Source organism: Manihot esculenta, chromosome 5, assembly GCF_001659605.2.
Source record: "Manihot esculenta cultivar AM560-2 chromosome 5, M.esculenta_v8, whole genome shotgun sequence".
Lineage (NCBI taxonomy): Eukaryota > Viridiplantae > Streptophyta > Magnoliopsida > Malpighiales > Euphorbiaceae > Manihot > Manihot esculenta.
In genome coordinates, this window is record NC_035165.2 from 13371078 (window position 1) to 13397029 (window position 25952).

Sequence of the window (25952 nt, forward strand, 5' to 3'; positions counted from 1 at the left end):
TATTTATTTTTTTAAAAGGAAATAAATTAAAATTTTTGTTTAATATAAAGAGTGAACAAATGCACATCATAAAATAAAAAAAAAAAAAAAACTCAACAACACATAAATGAAGGTTTTTTTTTTTGGTCAATTAGAATTATCTAAATAAAAATTTATTTGCAATATCAACTAATCAGGTAAAAAAAAAATACAATTAACTAGATAACATGGAAATACAATCATTCCAGTACGATGAAACTAGAACCTCAAACCTTTTCAATTTGGGACTCAAATCTTATGTTAGTTTTACCACTAAACCAAGGCCCAATAAGTCTTCTGAATTCGACAAAAAGAAATCTGAAAGTTAACGTTGTATAGAATCAAAAAACAAGAAACTGTAGACTATAAGATAAATGTTATTGCAATGGTTTCAGACATCTTACATATCAAGAATATGAACTGGTGAACAAAATGTTCATCTGCCGCTTTCTATCTCATCATGTTACACAAGGTGCCATCTGGGTCTGGCTTGGTAAAAGACTCCAAGAACTTGAACTGATGAGGGTTCTATTCTCTTGATTGTTTTGGTTGTCGGCGTCGGCGGCGGCGGCGGCGGCGGTGTTAGTGACCAACTCCTGTATGTCCAATATCTCAACTCTGCGGTTAGTCTTATTCCTGATTTTGATTGCCACATCCTGTGGGATGAATTTCCCACACACACTTACCCTGCTCTGCTTCTTCTCTATCAAGTGTGTCTCCAACTCTGTATTAATTGCAGAAAAGGGTAAAAAAAAAAAAGAGTGAAAAAAAATTGCAATTTGGATGAAAATCTGTGGATTTTTGTATATTTACCGTGCATATCAAGAAGGGCTTTTCTTACTTTTCTGTAACATCCATTGCAGTCGATGTTGATTCTCATCACCATGCAGTAGAATTGCATATGAGATAAATATTCTTTCTTGAAGAGATTTATTTAGAAATGATGAAATAGAAACTTCACTAATACAAGCTGTTGCCAATATTTTCTGTCTTTCTGATGTGTTTGAAGCTTGAAATTGGCTGATAGAGATAGAGAAACTGCTTTAGAATAGCAAAGAAAGGTTGTATTTGATTTCTGAAAAGGCATATAAATTAGATTTATATGGGAATTCTCCCTTTTTGATGTGGAATCTGATCTCTTAAGTTGTTTTTATTTGTGTTAGTGGAGAGGAAGGGCATAGTTAGCTTGTTCATTATTCTTGACTTCTTTTGCTTGTATTGTTTATGAAACTTGCACTACAGTAGAGCATCTTTTTCTTGGTTGTAGAGGAGAACATATATTCTGAGTATGAATTCTTCCATGCCTTTATGTTGTTTGTGTTAATGTCCCAAAGGAGAAAAGGTTTTGAGACAAAAGTGGGAGAGAGAATAGATTTGTTCCTTATTCTTACACCACACCCCGCGCACAAACTATCGATCAATAAATAAATAATAAACAAGCCAAAATCTTGTAGGTATCATGTTTAATCAAATTTTATTAGCTAGATGCACATACACTGGGTGCGAATAAGAAATTTTCTTCCCCATTTTTCCACTATCTAGATGCTCCAGGCTGTCCCTTACTGTGAGATTTGAACCTGAAACCTTTTGATCTAGATGTAAAAATTTGACCATTTCTGTTTTCTGAATGGATAAAAGCAGCCTATGCAATGATCTGCAGAATTACATTCTGCTGCATGTCAACACTATCAGCAAAATAAGTTCTACAGCATGAAATTAACCAGAACAAATTATTCCAAAATGATATTTTTTTATTATTAATTTTACTGGCTTTTCACATAGTAGCAATGCAATTAAAACCCAAAAAACCACACATAAAAAACATGCAGACTCATATATGGAATGAAAATAAAGCAACCCTGGAGGCTTTAGCCGGAGCAGCAGAAGAGGAACATTCTGCCATTGATTTACAAGCAAGTATTACTTTCTTCTCTGCAACATGCACAACAACAGATTCAATATCTGCAAATATGAGAAAGATCATCAAGAATCAATATTGTATTATATTATAATTATTATATCTGAAGGAAGCTACAGAATTGGCATTTGCTATCAATTCTTGAAATTGCATCCGCCACCCTCTTTTGGCATATCCCACATCCTAAATCAGCTGCTAAACCAACTTCCTTAACCTAAGCCAAAAATTTGTCAGTGTAGGAAGCCTGAAATTCAACAAAAACTATATATTTTTTTAGTTTTAGAAAAAAAGAGAAAATACTGAGAGAACTTACAGAAGAAGCATGAGGTGGAGGAAGGAGTAATCTATTATTAGATTTGTGGGTTCTGAGTTTAGCAAGCCAAGATGCCATGAGATAATAAGATAAGCTTTGATTTCAATGATTCATTATTAGAGAGTCTAAGAAATAGAAGGTGAAGAAGAGAATATTGGACCATTTTTTTATTGAGAAAACATAACTTTAGGTTGTTGGGACAGCAAATAGATGGAGATAGAACATGTGATGTTTTAACAAATTTGATGTGAGTTTAGTGGCCTTTAATGCAAAAATAATCAGTATTATTATTATTATTATTATAGTAATTTTATATGAATTAGAAAAATAATATTTTTTAAAAGATATATAGTTCATAGTTTTAATATTTGATGCACTAATAAAAAATATATTTCTTAATCAAAAGTAAAATTAAGGCACTTTAAAAAAAACTTTAAAAAAAAAAGTCATTTTTTGAAATATTAATAGAAGTAGACGTGTATTAGCAATACACAGACTTAATTTGGTGATAAGTGTATCTGAATAATTTGGTGATAAGTGTATCTGAATAAATATGAGAGGTTTCAGGTTCTACTCCTTCAATTTCTGTTTTAGTTTAGTGGTAAGTGCATTTGAATCTCGCTTAATTTAATGCTAAGTGCATTTGAATTTCAATTTCCGCTTAGTTTAGTAGTAAATGCATGAGAGATCTCATGTTTTACTCTCCGATTCTCAAAAAAAATATTAATATTTTTTATTTTTTAATATTACAATTAAATAACGGATACTAATTTTTTTTAAAAGATATTTTTATATAATTTGTTTTTTTTATTATTGAAAAAAAGGGATAATCTTACCGAAAAGATTTGTGAATTATTTAGGTCTAAATCTAACCCATTAGCCAAATCGGAATTATTAAACCCTAATTATGTGTATTATATTCTAGAAGGTTTGTTTAACTTCAAATATATTTATATATACTCTAGAAGGTTTGAGATAATGCTACTAAAAAAGAAAAGAAAAGTAAATTAATGGAGCAAAACAAACTGGCCATCATTTTCAATTTGTCATTCTATACCCATTCGTATCTTATAATTTGTTTGTCTGCCAATAGGAATTTTAATTGACCTTCCACATATTCATAATTATTCTTACAATTTTATCCTTAATATTATATTTAATTATATAATTAATATTTTATTTAATCAAAATATCCAATACCCCATTTTATAATACATAAAATTCAAAGTTTTCATTTAATAACTCTCTCCCTTAAAAAATTTTCCAAAACAATATATCAATATATATATATAAGAAAATTGACCCGCTTAATAATAATTATTATTAACTATTTTAATAATTAGTAGCAATTTTCATAGTAATAAATTATAAATTATAAAAAGTAATTTTTTATAATTCAATTAGATCAAAATATTAAAGACTAATATAAAAATTTTATCCTTATTAAAATTTACATTTAAAAAAGATAAGTAGAAAAAAAACATTATGCTTTTTTAACACTTAAAATTATGCAATTCAATTTATTTATTTTTAATATTTAAATGATCATTATTACAGTATTATTAATAAAACTTAAAATATTCTTTTTAAAAAAATGTCTTTTATTTTTTTTAAGTGACATGGAGTGTAGGAATAAATATTCGCTACGAACACTTTATTCTTAATGGACTGATCGGATACAAACGGAATAAAGCCTGTAATTATATACATATGTATATGCATATGTATCATTACCCTGAGCTTGATAGAGACACAGCCAGCTAGGTGGGTAGAGTTGAAGAGTGAACAAGAAGTGCATGCAGATTGCAGAAGAACACACACCAAGCATGCATGTAACAACTCATGCTCAAAATGCACTTTCATCTTATTTAATCAATCATCTTCTTAACCCTAAATTTCTCATTTCCAATAACCAACACATTACACATGCCATGGCCTCTCTTCATCCTCAATTCCCCATGGTCGTTACTTCCCTTGTTTTTCTTTTCCTTATTTTCCTTCCATCCAAAGCAGTCTCACAGTCAGAGGACATCCCCATCACCCCAGACCCAACAATAGCTGATTGCACCCCGCGGCTGCTGCCACTGACCCCATGTGCTCCATTCGTCCAAGGCGTAGCCCAATCACCGCCACCATCTTGCTGCGACAACCTCAGGCAACTCTACTTGCAGCAACCTGGCTGTCTTTGCATCTTTCTCAATGACACCAACTTGAGTTCTTTCCCAATTAACAGTACTCTGGCCTTGCAGCTGCCTGCTCTTTGTCACATTCATGTAAAGATCTCTGCTTGTTCAGGTACGGGGGCATCTACCTAATATTTAATTCTCTATATCACAGCATAATATTTTTTGTAAATTGCACACTGTTAATATGCAAAAATGCTAATATTAGAGCATCTTCTGATTTTTTTTTTTTTTTTCTCTTTTTTTGGTGCAATTCTGCTAAAGGGATTCCTGAAGTGCCTTCTAGTTCACCTGCTTTTCAAGTTCCCCTAGGGGCACATAACAATTCTGCTAAAGGGAAACACATAAACTCTTCTGTTGCTGGTATGCAGATACACACAAATATTGAACTTGTGCTTATAAATTCTGTGTTATCTTTACATTATAAGCAAGTCCTTCAATTCTTAATCTCTTTCTCTAATACTACTCCACTTTTTGTAATGTCAGCTTCTCCAATGGTTCAAGTGACACCAAGGCCTGTTATCATGGGATTAGGGCTGGGCCGGAGTGCTGGTCGGAAGTTGAAGCCAGAAAGGTTATTGGTGCTTCTGATGACTCTGGCAGCTACTTTTCTTACAAAAGCAACACACTCTGTCTAGTTATGAGCAAGTTGTAGTTTTTTAAGGTTGTTTATCCTGTATTGCTACTTACACAGTCTAGTATTTAGCATCATTATGAGTCATTATAACTGGTTTTGATGTACCTTTACTGCACTTATATTCTACTGCTGCACATTACCCGAATAATATTTAACAGTTTCCTGCAGATAAAAATTTACCTATATCAAAATCCTTAACCTTGTAAAATTGCCAAAGATACCTCTACTTGGGAACATATGTATCATGTAGGAAAGGAATTAAAGAAAAGGAAAATTATTATTTAGTCCCTATGCTACGGGAACTCATTAGTTTGTCCTTCGGTTTTGAAAATACATTCAAAACGTCCTGACGTTTTAAAAAGTCTATTAATCAGTCATTTTGTTAATTTTATCTGTTAAGTATTTTTCTATTTAATTCCTGTGATTTGAAAAATTTATTAATTGGTCCCTCAAATTTGTAAAAAGTTTACTAATTAATCCCTCTGTATTAAGAGTAGTTTACACTTTTTGTAATATTTAACGGATAAAATTAACAAAGAGATTAATTAGTAGATTTTTTAAAATGTTAGAAATATTTTAATATATTTTTTAAAATCGACAGACTAATTAATGAACTTTTCCATAATACAGGGATTAAATAGTAAATTTCCCTTAAAGAAAACACATCAGAAAAGTCATGCTTGCATGTGCATTAAATTTGAACCTCATTAAGAAGTTTGCAGTTACTTTCTTTCCCAATGCCCTTCTGTAATTTATCTCCAAGATGGCTTTTGTTGCCACAAACTAATGAATATCACTATTTAGATACCAGAATGTACGATTGACCATTGAACCCATTTGAATATCTATATAGCAAATAAAGTTTATTTGCATTTGAATATCTCTTTTCAAGTTACAACCAACTTGCAAGATTTGCATAACAGAAACTTAGCATCAGGAATCAAATAGCCTGACATCTTAACTTGCTAGGAAACCAAATTCATAATAACAGATCTTTTTCGTATGTTTGAGAAGTTACAGCATAGAAGCATTACCTTATCAACCAAGGACAATAGTTTCTGTAGGATTTGTTTTTTCCAAGAATTATGATTCCTGCAATTGCTTTTTCACATTCACCTTCAAGCAACTAATCCAAACTAGGCGCCACCTCGGTTGGATTGGAGTCAAACACATCAGAATTAGATGCTTCAGGTTCTTCTAAAAGCTCTCGAGATTGGATTGACTCTTTGTATGCAGGAGTCTCCTTAAAATCTGTTGCCCCTTCATTGTAAGTAGCCACAGCAATCCCACATGCAATTAGCTGTCAAAAAATGTGTAGAACATCAGCCTTAAACCATCACAATTCACAAGCAGCAGAAATCATTGGTATCATTTGAATCTACAGATTAGACTATCCGGTTGACTCTCCTCCATGATGTTTCACTATCATTTAGGTCTTATTTAGTTGAGGATAAGTAAAGAAAGTGGCACTTTCAGGAAGTGCAAAAAACTCTCTTGTTTGATTTGCATTTAGAGGTTTTAAGTGAGGATAATTTTCCAAGTTCTGCTGCTCCCAATTATGCTTCATTTTTTTTTTACCCTTATTTAGAATAAAACATTTCATAAAAATTCAATTTATTTATTTATTATTAAATTTCACCTTTAAAATGTAAGAATTTATTTCTTTTTAACTCACAAAATTTTTATTAAAAATTTCATTCTCTCTCTCTGTCCCCAATCCAACGAAGTAACAATTGAGAAGCATAAATCAAAGGAAGGATACAAAGAGATTACCGCAAAAACAATCCCAAAAGCCCACAAATACTGCACAACGAACCCAAGAGCATCCCACTGCGGACCTTCCCAGAAGTCCGGCTCGTCTCCGGGGAGCTTAGGCAAGAAATAGCCATCATCCTCCACATCAACATTACTTGTACCCGCATTTTCAACTCTGCTTGAACTAACATCTTCATTACCACCGACCCTTTCAGTACCAGCAATCCCTTCTTGTTCTTCTTCTTCTTCGTCTTCCTGGTCTCTGGTGGTTGTAGAGCTCCTCCTGTTTTTGCTGTCAAAGCGGCCAGTTCGTGATGAGAGCTTCTTGGCAGAGACTATATGGGCATTTCTACTGGGTGAGAGTGGGAAAAGGATTTGGGGACGATGGAGGGGGCGGTAGATATAGGGGTTGCTTCTGGCGAGGTTGGTGTAGACGATTCTGCCTCCACCACCGATGACTACAAAGAGAGCCATGAGTGAGCGGACGAAAGAAAGCTGAGATAAAATGCAGATTATACGTTTATTTTGGATCCGATAATGCTCTTAATGACTGAATCCGAGAACTTCTTTATACTCCGGATCCGGTTCGGGTAAACTACTTCGGTCGGGCTTTGGACCTAATGTATTTTTCGACCCACAAAGGCCGGTGGCCTTTTTTTTTTTAATCGCTTTCAGCCTCATAGTGAAAAAGCACTGCCACCATTTCTATCATCTGATCGACTGGAATTAGCTCTTGGATTCCCAATTGCATTGTGGAATTTCCAGTTTAGAACATCTAGCTTGCAGTTTGGTTTTACATTCCTTCCAAGAGATGTGTTTTTCAGTGGCAAATCTTATTGACTTGGTGCAAATCCTGAACTAAAATGAAGGATCAACATTTTGTACAGGCCTTAAGGGTTCCGCCTGATTTGAAGAACAGGAATGGGTTTGGTTAAAAGGGTTTAATGGTATTTGGGTTGGGCCGAGACAGTGATGTGGTTCAACAGTTTTAAAGTCTTCGGGTTGCAAGTTGGGTCATTCTCAAGATTGTTTGTTTGTATAATGTGAGGAGACCTTGACGTGGAGCGGTACAACGGTTATCTCGTTTTTTTTTTTTTTTTTGCTGTCTAAGATAAACTTCTATTAGATAAAAGGACCACACCTAGTACACACAAGAATACAGATAGAAAATTCCATATACTAAAAACCAACTAATTCTAAAAGAGATACAAACTCAGGAACCCAAAACTAGCCCAAAATCTAACACAATCCCACCTAGCAGATTGCATAGCCCATAGGGTCTACCCCTCATGCTGCCTTAACTTGGATCTAAATCAGAAGTGACCGATCTAAAGAAGTTTTGCAGCTTCCATCTAAGAGAGCGTCGTCACTGGAAAAATCTTCTTCTACCGTAATGATCGCTGGAAACACAGCTTGAAAATCATGCCAAACAAACTTTCAAATAGAGGAAAAACTTAGAAGAAGAGTAGAAACCACAATTTGCTCAACTAGATCTACTGAGGAAAAAACATACCAAGCACAAAACAAATCTTGGAGAAGGAAGAATTGAGAATGGCATGGTACAGCTCCGGCAATCTCAATCTCGTATAGCCTTTGGGACTGGAATACCAACGATCAGATGTGATTCCGTGAACATCTCCGAAATAACCAATCGTTAGCTTCTAGAGACAAACCCAATATGTACAGATACATATTCGAGATCGGCCATGGCTACTTGTAAGAAAAACAATATGCATGCAGGGAAAGAAACAACCAAGAACCACGCAACAACATATCAAAAGATGCTCTCGCAATTATCATCAATCTGTCAAGAAAGAACAAAAGAAAAGAAAAAACCAAAAAAAAAATTATACTCCGACTGTGGGGAGAGCAGAACCCACAGCCAGGAGGGAGCCGAAAGGACGACTTCAGGTAGGGGAAACCCACGACAGGACAGGTAGATTGGCTGAACCAAAGGGAAGAAAACAAACAAGAAAAGAGAGAAACTCTCTCTAGAAAAATCCTAGAGAGAGAAGCCACTCTAAAGGTTATTTTCTTCAAAAGGGATTGGATTGAAGAAGCACATTAAATGCAACATTCTGAAAGTAATTGATAAGGTAAGGGAAAGTCTTAAAGAATAGTTTAACCGGAGCATGCTTCTTTCTTTAAGAGTCGATATTGGTTGAAAAGGTGAGATATGGTATCGGCTGGAAAGATTTTAGTAGCTAGTGAGACTTGCATAACTTTTGAAATAGCACTAAAAAGTTAAGCATTTTGATTTCACTTTTTTGTCCCATCAAAAATACTAGGAAGGTTTTAATTTGAGATGAGCATTGGTTTTGATAAGTGGTAGTGCTGAGTCAAAATGGCTTTTACTGTAAAAGCGTTAAAGACCTTAAATGTAATAATTTTTTCTATCAAAATTCTTTTTTCAGACTGACATTCTTAGTGTTATCAGATTCCAGTTCCAAAACTGGCTCTTGGCAGTTGAGGTAAAGAGCTTTATTAATAAGCTCTGAGACGTTAGCATCAAAGTCACTTATGGTAAAAAGGTAAGGGGGCTATGGAGGTGAATACAAGAAGAGAGGCGGCTGTATATGGATGGATTGTAGGAAGTGAAGGAGATCGGAGTAAAGAAAGACAAGGGATGTGAGAATAGAAAGAAGAGAACAGGAGAGTTAACGAGAAGCCAAGATAGGGAGGATGAGAACCTCGGAGAGAAGGGCTAAACCAAGTTTGTCCAATATGTTAGTGTTTAAAAAATTTTAAATTAAATTAAATGAAAAAGTATCATACATAAAGTGTATGAAAAATTTTTAATTTTTAATGACGAAACTCTAACTTTTAAATATGTTGCGATAGTAAATTTTTAAAATTATTTATTTAATTGAATATAAAAATTTAAGACTTTACGTTTAATTATAATTATAACTAAAATTTTTTAATTTTATATTTAATATTTTAAAGTTGTTTCCATTGAAATTAAGTTTTAAAATAATTTTAACTAATTTTAAATTAGTACACAGTGTTATTTATTTGTTCTAACTAATTTTAAATTAGAGATTTTAGAATTTAAATTAAGAATTAGGACAATAAGAGTTAGGCGTTTTTTTTTAATGTACATGGATGATTAATTTTAAGAGATTACTCACGTAATTTACCTAATATTTGATGTGGTTAAAATAAAACTGTACTACGATTAATCGATCTGTAAAAAAAAAAAAGGCGAGGTGATTGATGTAACGATCCCAAAATGGACCGTCACCGGCGCTAGGATTCAGGTCGGCTTAAGGCCGCCAGAACCCGTAGCAAGCCTGCTATACTCTCTGTGTACCTGTAAACCTCATACATGATCATACATTTTCTGTGAAAATTAAACTCTTTTCTGAACCAAGACTTAACCTGTGCATGCACTATCTCTGTACTCTGTACTCATGTACTCTGTACTCTGTATCCCTGACTAGAGCTTGCTCTAGATGGGTTAATTCATACCTGTTAAGCCTGGTTTTCACATACAGGAAAACATATATACATATACAGATCATGTACAAAACATACATCACTAGGTCAAGCAACAACTATTACATCTCTTTAATATTACATGTCCACTCTAAGCTATTACAGATCTCTTTTCTTTTCCTGTACTCTGATGGACTGTCCCTGTACACTGTACACTGAACCTGCAAAACTGGGGTTAAGGGAGTGGGATGAGCTCTATAGCCCAGTGAGTAAAACAGTAAAACATCTCAGTACAATATGATCTCATGGAATGCACCATATCACAGACAAGCCACATCAAGAGTAAACCTGTCACCACATAGTCCCAGTAACTCTGTGCCAGGGCGTAGAATCGAGCACCTGGTCTTCCTGTCATATATGTATATGTGTATATAACACCTCTGTACTTACCATTGCCAGGGCGTAGTCAAAGGCTCCTGGACTTTGCTATACTTGCCAGGGCGTAGTCAAAGGCTCCTGGACTTCCTGTCTGAGACTATTGGATCATTCAGCATTCACTCACATCACCAAATATCGATGCAATGCAACATATTCGTGATTACTAATGCAAACAACCTATGGCATAAACATGATGCATGAGATATGCTAAAAGCAGTTTGTGGTTCAATTAAAAGTCATAAGTTTAGTTCCACTCACCTCTGACTATCTGGACTGACTGACTCTGCAGGCTCTGAACCTCTGGAGCAGTACTCACTGCTGCTCTCTCTGGTTCCTCTGGTCTGTACCTATACAGATGGACTCAAATGAGGGACCAAACAAGCGTAGCAATAACTCTCTTCAACTCCCCAAGAATCCCCTTAAACTCACTCAACTATCCATGCAAAGCATGCAAAAGAAAGCTGGACAGGACACTTTCGGCGGCAGGTTCGGCGGCCGAATGTCCTCTCCAGAGACGAAACTCAAGCACCTTCGGCGGCACCTTCGGCGGCACCTTCGGCGGCCGAATCCCTCAAACAGAGCCGAACATGCAAAAACACTCGGGGGCAAGCTGTGGCAACTAAGCCACCATGCAGGAGGTTCGGCGGCCGAATGAACCTTCGGCTGCCGAACCTGAGTTCATCCAGAACTCAGCTTCAACGGCAAACCATCTCCTCCTTCCCTTCAACACTTTCTAACATGCATCCTTCACGTATTCAACACACATATACTCAAGTATATGTTCACAGGGGTCCAAAACTAGCTAATAACCCCAAACAACAAAACAAACATAACACATCAACATGTATACATACATAAATCATCAAAAACTACCATGAATAACCTAAGCATGCTTCTCCTTCCTTTCACTCTTCAGAAAACATATAAACAGGGTCTAAAACTGCCTTTACCTCTGGAAACAGGAAGATACACACACTGAACAAGGGAAAAACAGATCAACCTCTCTTCAAACTCTCAAACTCTCAAAAGCGTAACTTTTGTTTCTCTCAACTCTCAACACCTTTGCAAGCACCTCAAACTGCTGTAAGACCAACCAAAAACATGTACAGATGAGTCATAAGAGACGTGGTCATTCCATGGCAAGAATCTGAGGCCAACACTTGTCAAAAAAAAACATGACTCAGCTCACTAGCCAACTCAGCTTCGGCTGCCCAATCGCATGCGAAACCATGCAACATTCGGGGGCCGAACGTGAATGTCAGAAGCCGAACATTGGGCACTTTCGGCGGCCGAACTTACCTTCGGCGGCCGAACTTGGCTGAAGTCTCCATGAACTATTTTTTCTTCAAAACTCAAAACTATATAACTTATAAACCTTAAAACACATCATAACACTTAGAAAACAAAACTCCTACCCTTTTCTCGAATCCCAGCACCCCGGATTCCACCAGACAATAGGAATTCCGGTGCCGGATTCTAGCCGGGTATTACATTCTCCCCTCCTTAAGAACATTCGTCCTCGGATGTTCCTAAAACACACAATTAACACATGAAACGGAGAAAACGAACCTCAAAACAAATATGGATACTGCTGGAGCATAGACTCCCGCGTCTCCCAGGTACACTCTTCTAGATTATGGTGGTTCCATAGAACTTTCACCATCGGAATCTCCTTGTTCCTTAGCTGTCTGATCTGCGTGTCCAGAATCCGCACTGGCTGCTCTATATAGGTGAGATCTGTATGAATCTCCACCTCAGGCTCACTCAGAACCTGATTCGGATCTGACACAAACTGTCGTAGCATAGAAACATGAAATACCGGGTGAATTCTCTCCATAGAAGCAGGTAAATCCAGCTTATACGACACATTTCCGATCCTCTGCAACACCTCAAAGGGTCCAATGTACCGTGGAGCCAATTTACCTTTCTTCCCAAAACGAACCACTCCTTTCATTGGAGACACTTTCAGCAATACCCAATTACCCTCTTGAAATTCTAACTGCTTTCTGCGAACATCTGCATAACTTTTCTGTCTACTCTGAGCTGTTCTGATTCTCTCTCTGATCATGGGCACCATTCTATTGGTAATGTCTACTAACTCTGGCCCTGCAAGAGTCTTCTCTCCTACCTCTTCCCAGCAAACAGGTGATCTGCACTTCCTCCCATATAATGCTTCATAAGGAGCCATCCCAATGCTCGCATGATGGCTGTTATTGTAGGCAAACTCCACCAAAGGTAGATGCTGCCTCCAAGAACCGCCAAAGTCTAACACACATAGTCGAAGCATATCCTCTATGGTTTGGATGGTCCTTTCTGACTGTCCATCAGTCTGTGGGTGGAAAGCAGTACTAAAATCCAATCTTGTGCCCATCGCACTTTGCAGACTCCGCCAAAAGCGAGAGGTAAACTGAGGTCCTCTGTCTGAAACTATAGACACTGGAACTCCATGTAATCTCACTATCTCATCCAGATAGACCTGTGCCAACTTATCCACAGAATAGTTACTCCGTACTGGAAGAAAATGAGCAGATTTAGTGAGTCTGTCCACAATCACCCATATCGAGTCTATCCTGTTGGACGCTACTGGTAAACCCACTACAAAATCCATGGCTATGTTCTCCCATTTCCACTCTGGAATCGGTAATGGGTTAAGCATTCCGGCTGGTTTCTGATGCTCTAATTTCACCCGCTGACAAACCTCACAGGCTGTCACGAACTGCGCCACTTCTTTCTTCATGGCTGGCCACCAATAGACCCTTTTCAGATCCTGATACATCTTGGTGGCTCCTGGGTGAACACTATACCTCACATTATGAGCTTCCCTCATAATGTCTTCCTTCACACTGCCCCTATCTGGTACACAAAGTCGACTCCCATAGCGAAGAATCCCTTTGTTGTCAAAACGAAACTCTGTACTGTTGCCTGACTGAACAGTCCTGGCAATTTTCATCAACTCAGGGTCCTCATGCTGTCTCTGAGCTATCTGCTCCAGAAACACAGGTGTCACTCTCATCTGTGCTATCAACGCACCTGTACCAGACAACTCTAGCTGTAATCCCTCGTCAAAGAGCTTATAAAGCTCCATCACAACTGGTCTCCGCTCTACTGCTATATGGGATAAACTGCCTAGTGACTTCCGGCTTAGGGCGTCTGCGACCACATTCGCCTTACCCGGATGATACTGGATTTTACAATCATAATCACTGAGCAATTCAACCCACCTTCTCTGCCGCAAATTCAGCTCTCTCTGACTTAAGATGTACTGTAAACTCTTGTGATCGGTGAAGATCTCGCATTTAACCCCGTAGAGGTAATGCCGCCACATCTTAAGTGCAAAGATAACTGCTGCCATCTCTAGGTCATGGGTAGGGTAATTCAACTCGTGCTTCTTCAACTGTCTAGAAGCATAAGCAATCACTCTTTCACTCTGCATCAAAACACAAGCCAATCCCACTCGAGATGCATCACAGAACACTGTGAACTCTTCATTACTGACAGGCAGAGCTAACACTGGTGCTGTTGTCAATCTCCTCTTGAGTTCCTCAAAGCTCTCTTCACACTGGTCTGACCAGACAAACTGCTGGTTCTTCTGAGTCAATTTGGTCATAGGAGCTGCTATCTTTGAGAAGTTCTGAACGAACCTCCTGTAGTAACCTGCCAGTCCCAGAAAACTTTTAATCTCAGTCACTGTCGTGGGTCTGGGCCAGTTAGCTACAGCCTCTATCTTCTTGGGGTCTACCTCAATACCCTCTGCTGATACCACATGTCCCAAGAAAGTAATGCTCCTTAACCAAAACTCACACTTCGAGAACTTGGCATATAAACCATGCTCTCTCAGTGTCTGCAGTACTATCCTCAGATGCTGGGCATGCTCCTCTGCATCTCTGGAATACACTAAGATATCATCGATAAACACAATGACAAAGTGATCCAGAAACTCACTGAATACCCTGTTCATGAGATCCATAAATGTTGCAGGGGCGTTAGTCAACCCGAACGGCATCACTAAGAACTCATAATGCCCATATCTGGTCCGGAAAGCTGTCTTAGGCACATCGGCCTCTCTGACTCTCAACTGATGATACCCAGATCTCATATCTATTTTCGAGAAACAACCTGCTCCAGCTAGCTGGTCAAATAGATCATCAATCCGAGGTAAGGGATACCTATTCTTGATAGTGACCTTGTTCAACTGTCTGTAGTCGATACAAAGTCTGAGGGATCCATCCTTCTTTCTGACAAAGAGCACTGGAGCACCCCAAGGTGAGGTACTAGGGCGGATGAAACCCTTATCTACCAAGTCCTGCAACTGTTCTTTCAACTCTGTTAACTCAGCTGGCGCCATCCTGTAGGGAGGAATAGAGATAGGTCTAGTACCTGGCAGTAATTCAATTTCAAACCCTATCTCCCTATCAGGTGGTAGTCCTGGTAAATTGTCTGGGAACACATCGAGAAACTCTCGGACTACTGGTACTGTGGCTGGTTCCCTCACCTGATTGTCTAGCTCTCTCACATGAGCTAGAAACCCCTGACAACCCCTCCTAAGCAAACGACGAGCCTGAAGGGCTGAAATCATACCTCTGGGTGTACCTCTCCTGTCTCCTCTGAAGACACACTCTGACCCATCCTGGTCTCTGAGACTCACTAGCTTCTCTCTACAGTCCAAAGTAGCACTATATGCAGATAGCCAATCCATCCCTAGAATGACATCAAAATCTGTCAAATCTAGAACCACAAGGTCAGCTGGAAGGCATCTACCCTCTATAAACACTGGACTGAAACGACAGACTGACACTGCCACTGATGGGTCACATTTGGGTCCACTGACCCAGAGAGGATACTCTAACTCAGAACTGATCAAACCCAATCTCTCTATGGCTCTCGAAGCAATAAAGGAATGAGAAGCACCGGGGTCCATCAAAGCATACACATCTGAACACCCAATGATGAGATTACCTGACACCACTGTATTCGACGTGTTAGCCTCCTCCTGTGTCACTGTGAAAATCCGTGCTGGGGCTACCGGATTTCCACCTCGGGAACCTGCTGCTGAAGTAGAGGCTACCCCTCTCCCTCTACCTCTGCCACTCGTCTGAGGCATGACTGGAGCTACTGGCCGTACAACTGGCTGTACCACACTGCCTGAACTCATCTGCTGGGATGGTGCAAAAGTCATCTGTGGACAATCCCGAGCAATATGCCCTTCCTGTCCACATCGAAAACAAGCTGTAGATCCCAACCGACAAACTCCTCCATGTGGTTTTCCGCATCTTCTGCAGACTGGAGCTGTGCCAGAGCTTGAGCCACTACCTATTCCCAGACCTGACTTGACTTTATTCCAGAACTTACTCTTTGTTCCTTTTGCTCTATCCCATCTTTTACTGCTTGGTGTGGGGGCTTTAGAACCCGAAGCCTGTGCCTTTGACTGTTTCTGAATATTGGCACTAGCTTCCATTTTCCTGGCTGCGTCTACTATGGTATGGAAACTCTCCTTTTCTGCGGGAAGAATCAAGGAAGCATACCTGGGATGCAGTCTCATAGTATATCTCCTTGCTTTCTTCTGATCAGTATCATAGGCTTGACCCACGTACTGAAGCAGATCCAGGAACTTATCTGTGAATTCATCCACACTCATCTCATATGTCTGTCTCAACTGTTCAAATTCAATTACTTTCATCTCCCTCGAACTGTCAGGAAAAGCCCACCCTGCAAACTCATTGGCGAACTCTCCCCATGACATACTGTCCATTCTAGGCTCCACATAATTCTTAAACCATTCTCTGGCTTTCTTGCATTTTAATGTGAAACCGGCCATCTCAATGGCTCTCCTATCATCTGCTCCCAACTCACCGGTTATCATCCTAACTGCTCTGAGGTAATCAAATGGATCATCTCCCGTGTTGTATTTAGGAGCATCCAATTTCAAGTACTCCGTCATTTGGACTTTACCTCCAGATGAGCTAGGTTCATGTCTATCAACAACAGGGGCTACTGGTTCTGGTGGTAGTACTGGTTCATTTGGCTCTAGGTGTGTTGCACTTGGATGTATAGGGGAAGATGGATACATAGGATATGGTGGATATGATGGGTAATAATGAGGATATGGCATATATGGCATGTATGTAGGATATGGGTCAAAGCGAGAGTACTCCGACATACCCTCCATCGGATACTCTGGCTCCTGAAAAACAGCTGGATAATCAAATCCTGAGGCCTGACCACCTCCCAAAGATTCTCCCATACCTTCATCCATAGACGGATCAGTCTCCATAGCCTCCCTCTCCTCCTCTGATCTTCCTCCCCTAGCTGTTCCTCTTCTGCTCTCGTCGACAGACCTTTTAGGGTCTATTGACGTACCTTCCCTGCTAGATCTCTGAGACCTTGCCCTTGGCAATGCAGGAGGACGAGCAGCTGGTCTCTCACTCTCTGGTGGGACTCCAGTCAATCGAGCGGATCGACGAGTTCCTCGCATCTTTACTCTGGAAACACAACATATAACATACCACTTTAGCACATAAAGATCACATATCAATCATATACATACAACACTCATGGCATATCATAGCAGATAGGACTCAAGACCCTATCCTAGTGGACATGATTTCCTATTGTGCTTGACCACTTCTAACCTGTCTGAGCCCAACACTGTCTCTAGAGGTCCGATCATGTGAACCTAGGGCTCTGATACCAATCTGTAACGACCCCAAAATGGACCGTCACCGGCGCTAGGATTCAGGTCGGCTTAAGGCCGCCAGAACCCGTAGCAAGCCTGCTATACTCTCTGTGTACCTGTAAACCTCATACATGATCATACATTTTCTGTGAAAATTAAACTCTTTTCTGAACCAAGGCTTAACCTGTGCATGCACTATCTCTGTACTCTGTACTCATGTACTCTGTACTCTGTATCCCTGACTAGAGCTTGCTCTAGATGGGTTAATTCATACCTGTTAAGCCTGGTTTTCACATACAGGAAAACATATATACATATACAGATCATGTACAAAACATACATCACTAGGTCAAGCAACAACTATTACATCTCTTTAATATTACATGTCCACTCTAAGCTATTACAGATCTCTTTTCTTTTCCTGTACTCTGCTGGACTGTCCCTGTACACTGTACACTGAACCTGCAAAACTGGGGTTAAGGGAGTGGGATGAGCTCTATAGCCCAGTGAGTAAAACAGTAAAACATCTCAGTACAATATGATCTCATGGAATGCACCATATCACAGACAAGCCACATCAAGAGTAAACCTGTCACCACATAGTCCCAGTAACTCTGTGCCAGGGCGTAGAATCGAGCACCTGGTCTTCCTGTCATATATGTATATGTGTATATAACACCTCTGTACTTACCATTGCCAGGGCGTAGTCAAAGGCTCCTGGACTTTGCTATACCTGCCAGGGCGTAGTCAAAGGCTCCTAGACTTTGCTATACCTGCCAGGGCGTAGTCAAAGGCTCCTGGACTTCCTGTCTGAGACTATTGGATCATTCAGCATTCACTCACATCACCAAATATCGATGCAATGCAACATATTCGTGATTACTAATGCAAACAACCTATGGCATAAACATGATGCATGAGATATGCTAAAAGTAGTTTGTGGTTCAATTAAAAGTCATAAGTTTAGTTCCACTCACCTCTGGCTATCTGGACTGACTGACTCTGCAGGCTCTGAACCTCTGGAGCAGTACTCACTGCTGCTCTCTCTGGTTCCTCTGGTCTGTACCTATACAGATGGACTCAAATGAGGGACCAAACAAGCGTAGCAATAACTCTCTTCAACTCCCCAAGAATCCCCTTAAACTCACTCAACTATCCATGCAAAGCATGCAAAAGAAAGCTGGACAGGACACTTTCGGCGGCAGGTTCGGCGGCCGAATGTCCTCTCCAGAGACGAAACTCAAGCACCTTCGGCGGCACCTTCGGCGGCCGAATCCCTCAAATAGAGCCGAACATGCAAAAACACTCGGGGGCAAGCTGTGGCAACTAAGCCACCATGCAGGAGGTTCGGCGGCCGAATGAACCTTCGGCTGCCGAACCTGAGTTCATCCAGAACTCAGCTTCAACGGCAAACCATCTCCTCCTTCCCTTCAACACTTTCTAACATGCATCCTTCACGTATTCAACACACATATACTCAAGTATATGTTCACAGGGGTCCAAAACTAGCTAATAACCCCAAACAACAAAACAAACATAACACATCAACATGTATACATACATAAATCATCAAAAACTACCATGAATAACCTAAGCATGCTTCTCCTTCCTTTCACTCTTCAGAAAACATATAAACAGGGTCTAAAACTGCCTTTACCTCTGGAAACAGGAAGATACACACACTGAACAAGGGAAAAACAGATCAACCTCTCTTCAAACTCTCAAACTCTCAAAAGCGTAACTTTTGTTTCTCTCAACTCTCAACACCTTTGCAAGCACCTCAAACTGCTGTAAGACCAACCAAAAACATGTACAGATGAGTCATAAGAGACGTGGTCATTCCATGGCAAGAATCTGAGGCCAACACTTGTCAAAAAAAAACATGACTCAGCTCACTAGCCAACTCAGCTTCGGCTGCCCAATCGCATGCGAAACCATGCAACATTCGGGGGCCGAACGTGAATGTCAGAAGCCGAACATTGGGCACTTTCGGCGGCCGAACTTACCTTCGGCGGCCGAACTTGGCTGAAGTCTCCATGAACTATTTTTTCTTCAAAACTCAAAACTATATAACTTATAAACCTTAAAACACATCATAACACTTAGAAAACAAAACTCCTACCCTTTTCTCGAATCCCAGCACCCCGGATTCCACCAGACAATAGGAATTCCGGTGCCGGATTCTAGCCGGGTATTACAATTGACGCCTATGACAGTCAGTTTGACGCTCAAGTCAGTAAACTAAAGAAAATAGTGAGTGTAATGAAATATTTTGAACTCAAAAGTAGTTGTGTAAGAATACATATCTTGATTTATGTATTCATTAATTAGTTTTTGTACGGTAAAAAAATAGAGTTGATTATCAAATATCCTGAAAAATACGACTAGCACCGATTAATAGATAAGAGATCCTGTGATTATAAGTATAGTAGGGATATATTAGATTGTGTTTGTAATACCCGGCTAGATTCCGGCATCGGAATCCCTACCTTCCGGCGGAATCTCCGTTGGAATATGGAATTTTGATGATGCCAGAGTCTTCTAGAGGGGTAAAAATGTGATTTCTAAAATGATTTTTAGTGATTTCATGGTTTTAAATGAAAAAGATTTGAGTTTTGAAAAGAAAAGACTAAGGAGGTTTTTGCCAGGTTCGGCCGCCGAAAGTGAAGTTCGGCCGCCGAACATGAGTTGGTTTTGGGAGCGCTTTTGGCCTCCGAAAGCTATGTTTGAACAAACCAGGTTCGGCCGCCGAACATGGGGGTGTTTTGCATGCACGTTAGGCCGCCGAAGGAGGTTTGGCTGGCCACCTATAAAAGCCCCTCAGACCGAAAATGGGCGAGATTCCTCCCCATTCTCAAGCTCAGGTGTGTTCATGTCCTCCTCTAGTCGTTTTCTTGCTTTTTCTTCAAATCCTTCACGTTTTATAAGCTATATGGGTGTTTTGAAGAGTTTTAAAGCTTGGATCAAGATTTGGAGAGCTTGGAGACTTTAAGAGTTTGGGTTCTCCACATCTCAAGCTTTGGGTCGCACCAACCCTCGATCTTCAAGAGGTAAGTGTAGATCTATGCTTTCCTTTATATTTTAAGTGAGTTTTAAGAGGTTTTGATGGTTGAGCATGGGTAGATATGCATGTTAGGGTTTATGTGGGTTTTTGCCCAATGTATGATAATGTGATGTTTGTGTTGGGGTTTAAGTTAGTTTTCAAGCCCCTTTGAGCTTATGGGAGAGAGTATGCATGATTGGGAGAGAGTATGTGAGGTTTGGTTTGTTTTGATGGTTTTGGCCCATGTGGGTCATAAACTATCTATGTATGCTTTAGATGTTGTTTTAGGGAGTTTAAGCTTGTTTGAGCTCCTTTGTGCTTGGTTAAGGATGTATGCATGTGTTTGAGGAGTTGGATGCTTGTTTTGGGGTGTTTGGAAGGTTTGGGAGGCTTCAATGCATGAGAAGCTGAGTTCTGCCCTTCTGGGAAGAACTCAGGTTCGGCCGCCGAAGGTGGTTTCGGCCGCCGAACCTGCCTTTGAATGCAGGGATTGGCCGCCTAACCTTGCCCCCGAAAGTTGAGTTTTGGCTTGAAAGTAGACTTTCGGCCGCCGAAGGTAATGTTCGGCCGCCGAAAGTGCCTGACTTTCGTCTCTGGAGAGAGGGTTCGGCCGCCGAAGGTGCCGCCGAACCTGCCTGACTTTCGTCTCTGTCTGGGACTTTCGGCCGCCGAAGGTGCCGCCGAAAGTGCCCTGTCCAGCTTTTTCTTGAGTGTTTTCTATGCATGTTTAAGTGATGCTTTAGGGGTTTTTGGGGAGTTGTTTATGAGTTGTTTAGAGTATGTTTGGCACCTCACTGGAGTCCACCTGTGTAGGATCGGACCCGAGGAACCGAGGTGTTTAGCAGTGTTGGCTGCTTCAGAGTTAGTCCAGAGCTATCCAGAGGTGAGTGGAACTAAACCTAATGTTTTAAATTAAGACATTAAATGTTTTTAGAGCATGATCCATGCATCATAAAATGCCATGATATGTATTAGGTTGTTTTGCATTAGAACCCACGAATATGATGCATTGCATAATATGTTGTTGATGTGGATGAATGTTGGATGATCCTTAGCCCTCAGTATGAGATGAGATAATATGATATGATATGCCATGGTATGATATGAGACAGAAAGACCAGGTCGCTCCTGGTACTATGTTATGTAAGCGAACACTAGGTGAGGCCTAATCGCCCCTGGTGTAGTTGGACATGTTATGGTATGAGTTATGTAAGCGAATACTAGGTGTGGCCTCATCGCCCCTGGTATAGTTGGACGTAATACAGTATGTAGAGGGCTATAGGTGACAAATTCATCCTTGATGTGATATGTTTGTGTTGTGATGCATTCCATGAAAGCATAAAATAATGATAATAATCATAAAATGAATAATAATATACCTAAAAATGGAGGAATTAAAACAAATGTTTTCATGTTTCTACTCACTGGGCTTTTTAGCTCACCCCTCTCCCCTAACCCCAGTTTTGCAGGGTCAGAGATAGTCAGGAGACCAGCAGGTTACTTCCATGGTCGTGTTTTTGTAATAGAATAGCAGTGGACATGATGTAATATAAGATTATGTATTGTTGTAAAAAGAGTTGTATGTTATATGTTCAGAGTTATAGCATTGTGCTTGGCCCGAGTTGGTTAATCCCTTTGTACATGAGTTTTATTTTATGTTGTTTCATGTGATGGACCGAGTTTGACATAGGGTATGCTGACCCTAGGGGTTCTATGAGTTCAGTCTTAGTGCATACACAGGTCAAACGGGTTAAAGAAAAAGTTTACAGCCTTATGTTTTAAAGTTTATGCTTATGTTGGATCATGTTTGGGATTATACCAGCTGTACAGGATGCATAGTAGGCTTGCTACGGGTCCCGGCGGCCTTATGCCGATCTGGATCCTAGCGCCGGTAGCGGTCCGGATTTCCGGGTCGTTACAGTGTTTTCTAATAGTAACTTTCGTGAAAACTCGCCCTACTGAGGAGAGAGCAATTCTTAGCAAATGACCGAGAACTACGGTATTTAGATCTTCCTTTTCATAAGTAGGATCGTATATTACCTACTTAGACTTTTGCCATATGGACCTATTTTATGGTAATAATTCATAATTTATTTTAATCGATTATTGTGTCACATCAAATAAATAACACATAAATTTTATATATGCATTAATTTAAAATCGGTAAAAAACATTATAAGTATTGGCTATAATTACAAAAAATTTAAAATATTAAGTTTAAAATTAAAAATTTTTACTGTAATTGTGATATAATGTAAAGTTTTATATTTTTATATTAAGGTTAGTTACCATTACAATAAATTTAAAATTTTAAAAGTTTTAATGGTAATTTAAATGTAACGCCCCGGAAAATCCGGACCGCTACCGGCGCTAGGATCCAGATCGGCATAAGGCCGCCGGGACCCGTAGCAAGCCTAACATAACCTGTAAACATGTTTAATCCCATACATGATCCACCATATACATAAAAATTAAAACTTTTCTTCATACATACTGTCATCAACTAACTCAACCTGTGCATACTCTGAACATATACATAACATAGTCCCTCTGTGGGATCTTATCAAGCCTCAAGGCAAAACAACCTGTGTTGAGTTAGTTTACATAAACATCATACCATAAGATCATGTACATACAAAAGGGATTAACAATATATTATGGTCAAGCACAACTCTATCCTCAATGACCTCATTACATAATATCCTGAATATTTTTACATTTCATCAAGATACAATTGTCATGTCCACAATCTAACTATTACATACATATGACTTTTTCTCTTCTTGTCTTCTCTATCTATCCCATACCTGCAAGCCTGGGGGTTAGGGGAGAGGGGTGAGCTAGATGCCTAGTGAGTAGAACTATAAAAAGAATATTTAAAACATGCTGTCATGAAATGCGCCACTGCACAAACAAATCACACCACGGATGGACTGATTCAAAAATCCCTCAACTCCATGCCCGGCCCTATTATGGGCACCACAGGACTTCGTATTGCCCGGCCCTATTATGGGCACCACAGGACTTCGTACTCGGAGTTATTGCCCGGCCCTATTATGGGCACCACAGGACTTCGTATTGCCCGGCCCTATCATGGGCACCACAGGACTTCGTATTCAGAAGGCTAATGAATCATCCTAATGTCCATCCACTATCATCTATCACAACAATACAATGCGGCATAGTCGTGAATTCTAATGCAAACAACCTATAATATGATCATGATGCATGAAGCATGATAAAAGCATTTCATTTCTTAATTTAAAAGGTTAAGTTTAGTTCCACTCACCTCTGGCTGACTCTGACAAACTCTGTAGCAGTTGGCTCACTGCTGGGGTCCTTGGTTCCTCGGGTCCGAACCTACACAGGTGGACTCCAATGAGGGACCAAACATACATAAACATAACTCTAATATATCCCCCAAAACCCCCCTAAAATATCATGAAAACATCACATGAAAATATGCATGAAATGGCCGAACAGGGCACTTTCGGCGGCACCTTCGGCGGCCGAAAGTCCCAGACAGAGACGAAACTCAGGTAGGTTCGGCGGCACCTTCGGCGGCCGAAAGTGCCAGACAGAGATGAAAGTCTCTTTTCGGGGGCAACTTCGGCAGCCGAAAGGCCTGCCTCCCCAGCCATGTTCGGCGGCCGAAAGTGCCTTCGGCGGCCGAAAGTGCCTTCGGCTGCCGAACCTGGTTTCTGCCAAAGGGCAGAAACTTGGCTCCTTTGTGCATTTTCGCCTCCAAACTCACCAATCATGCATATATCTCAACCAAAACATGCATACAAGTTCCTAGGGGCCTCAAAACATCAAATACCCCAACTACAACACTTCAAACATACTCAAACAAGCCACATTGTTCAAAACATCAATATAACCCATAAACTCAACATATACCCTAACATGCATTTCTACCCATAGATCTTGCATAAAACTTATTTAAAACACATAAGGAGCTTAAGATCGGCTCTTACCTCTTGAAGATCGAGAGGGAGACGACCTAAACTTGGAGATCCACGAAAATGAGCTCCTGAGTTCCCAAAGCTCCAAACTTGGTTTAAATGCTCAAAACTTGCAAGATGAGTTTAAAACTTAAGAAAAATGGAAGAGATTTGGAGGAAGAACATTAGATTTGCAAGAGGAAGGTCGGAAGCTCGCTGTGGCCGAAAATGGGAGAAAGCTCGCCCATTTCGGCTAAGTGCCCCATTTATAGGTGGCTGGCCAGGCCACGTTCGGGGGCCGAATGTGCCTCCGCATCCATGCAAATGTTCGGCGGCCGAACTTGACTTTCGGCGGCCGAACCTGAACTTCCCTAACTCATGCTTTCGGGGGCCTAACGTGCCTCCAAAACGCATGCATGTTCGGCGGCCGAACTTGACTTTCGGCGGCCGAACCTGGGTTTTCCTCCAATGCTATTTTCATGCAAAAACTCATTTAGTTTCATACTTTAAAACCATTAAAAACATGAAAACATTTTATGAAAGCATAGTTCTACCCTTCTAGAGGTCTCCGACATCCGAGATTCCACCGGATGGTAGGAATTCCGATACCGGAGTCTAGCCGGGTATTACATTCTCCCCCCCTTAAGAACATTCGTCCCCGAATGTTCCTCACTAGCACACATAGCATGGCAAAGAACATAACACACATACAAGGCACATAAACACATAGGGATCTAACCTTAAAAGAGATGAGGGTACTGCTGGAGCATAGACTCCCGTGTCTCCCAAGTGCATTCTTCCAAGTTGTGGTGGTTCCACAGGACTTTCACCATCGGGATTTCCTTGTTTCTTAACTTTCTGATCTGGGTGTCTATGATCCGTACTGGCTGTTCAACATAGGTGAGATCCTCTTGGACCTCCACATCAGGCTCACTAAGAACCTTGCTCGGATCTGACACAAACTTCCTCAACATTGAAACATGGAAAACCGGATGGATTCTTTCCATCGAAGCAGGTAAATCCAGCTTGTACGACACATTCCCAATCTTTTGCAAGATTTCAAAGGGTCTGATGTATCGTGGGGCTAGTTTACCTTTCTTCCCGAAGCGAACCACTCCCTTCATTGGAGACACCTTGAGCAATACCAGATCCCCCTCCTGAAACTCTAACTGTCTTCTGCGGACGTCTGCATAGCTCTTCTGTCTGCTTGCAGCAGTCTTGATTCTTTCTCTGATTATGGGTACCACCCTGCTGGTGATCTCTACTAACTCAGGCCCTGCCAAGGCCTTTTCTCCAACTTCCTCCCAGCAAACAGGTGATCTGCACTTCCTTCCATACAAAGCTTCATATGGAGCCATCCCGATGCTAGCATGATGGCTGTTGTTGTAGGCAAACTCCACTAAAGGTAGATGCTGCCTCCAAGAACCGCCAAAGTCTAGCACACACATTCTGAGCATATCCTCGATAGTCTGGATGGTCCTTTCTGACTGTCCATCAGTCTGGGGGTGGAAGGCAGTACTGAAATCCAACCTAGTACCCATGGCATTCTGCAGACTCCGCCAAAATCTGGAGGTGAACTGGGGCCCTCTATC

The 25952-nt window shown here is 40.2% G+C and overlaps 2 protein-coding genes and 1 long non-coding RNA gene across 3 annotated transcripts; 1 reads left to right on the forward strand and 2 right to left on the reverse strand.

Moving 5' to 3' along the window:
• Positions 1–337: 337 nt before the first annotated feature.
• On the reverse strand, positions 338–1980 carry LOC110614763. Its single transcript, XR_002487835.2, has 2 exons — positions 832–1980; positions 338–742 (listed from the first exon to the last, which is right to left on the reverse strand). It is a non-coding gene; the product is annotated as an uncharacterized LOC110614763 (long non-coding RNA).
• A 1854-nt stretch (positions 1981–3834) lies between these two features.
• Positions 3835–5339, forward strand: LOC110615046 (non-specific lipid transfer protein GPI-anchored 10). The gene is made up of 3 exons (XM_021756752.2): positions 3835–4544; positions 4697–4795; positions 4919–5339. The coding sequence occupies exons 1-3, from the start codon at positions 4046–4048 to the stop codon at positions 5068–5070; spliced, it is 750 nt and encodes a 249-aa protein (XP_021612444.1). The 5' UTR covers positions 3835–4045; the 3' UTR covers positions 5071–5339.
• A 578-nt stretch (positions 5340–5917) lies between these two features.
• LOC110614335 lies at positions 5918–7442 on the reverse strand. The gene is made up of 2 exons (XM_021755850.2): positions 6843–7442; positions 5918–6369 (listed from the first exon to the last, which is right to left on the reverse strand). Exons 1-2 carry the CDS (start codon positions 7296–7298, stop codon positions 6196–6198), a joined length of 630 nt encoding a protein of 209 aa, XP_021611542.1. The 5' UTR covers positions 7299–7442; the 3' UTR covers positions 5918–6195.
• Positions 7443–25952: the final 18510 nt, after the last annotated feature.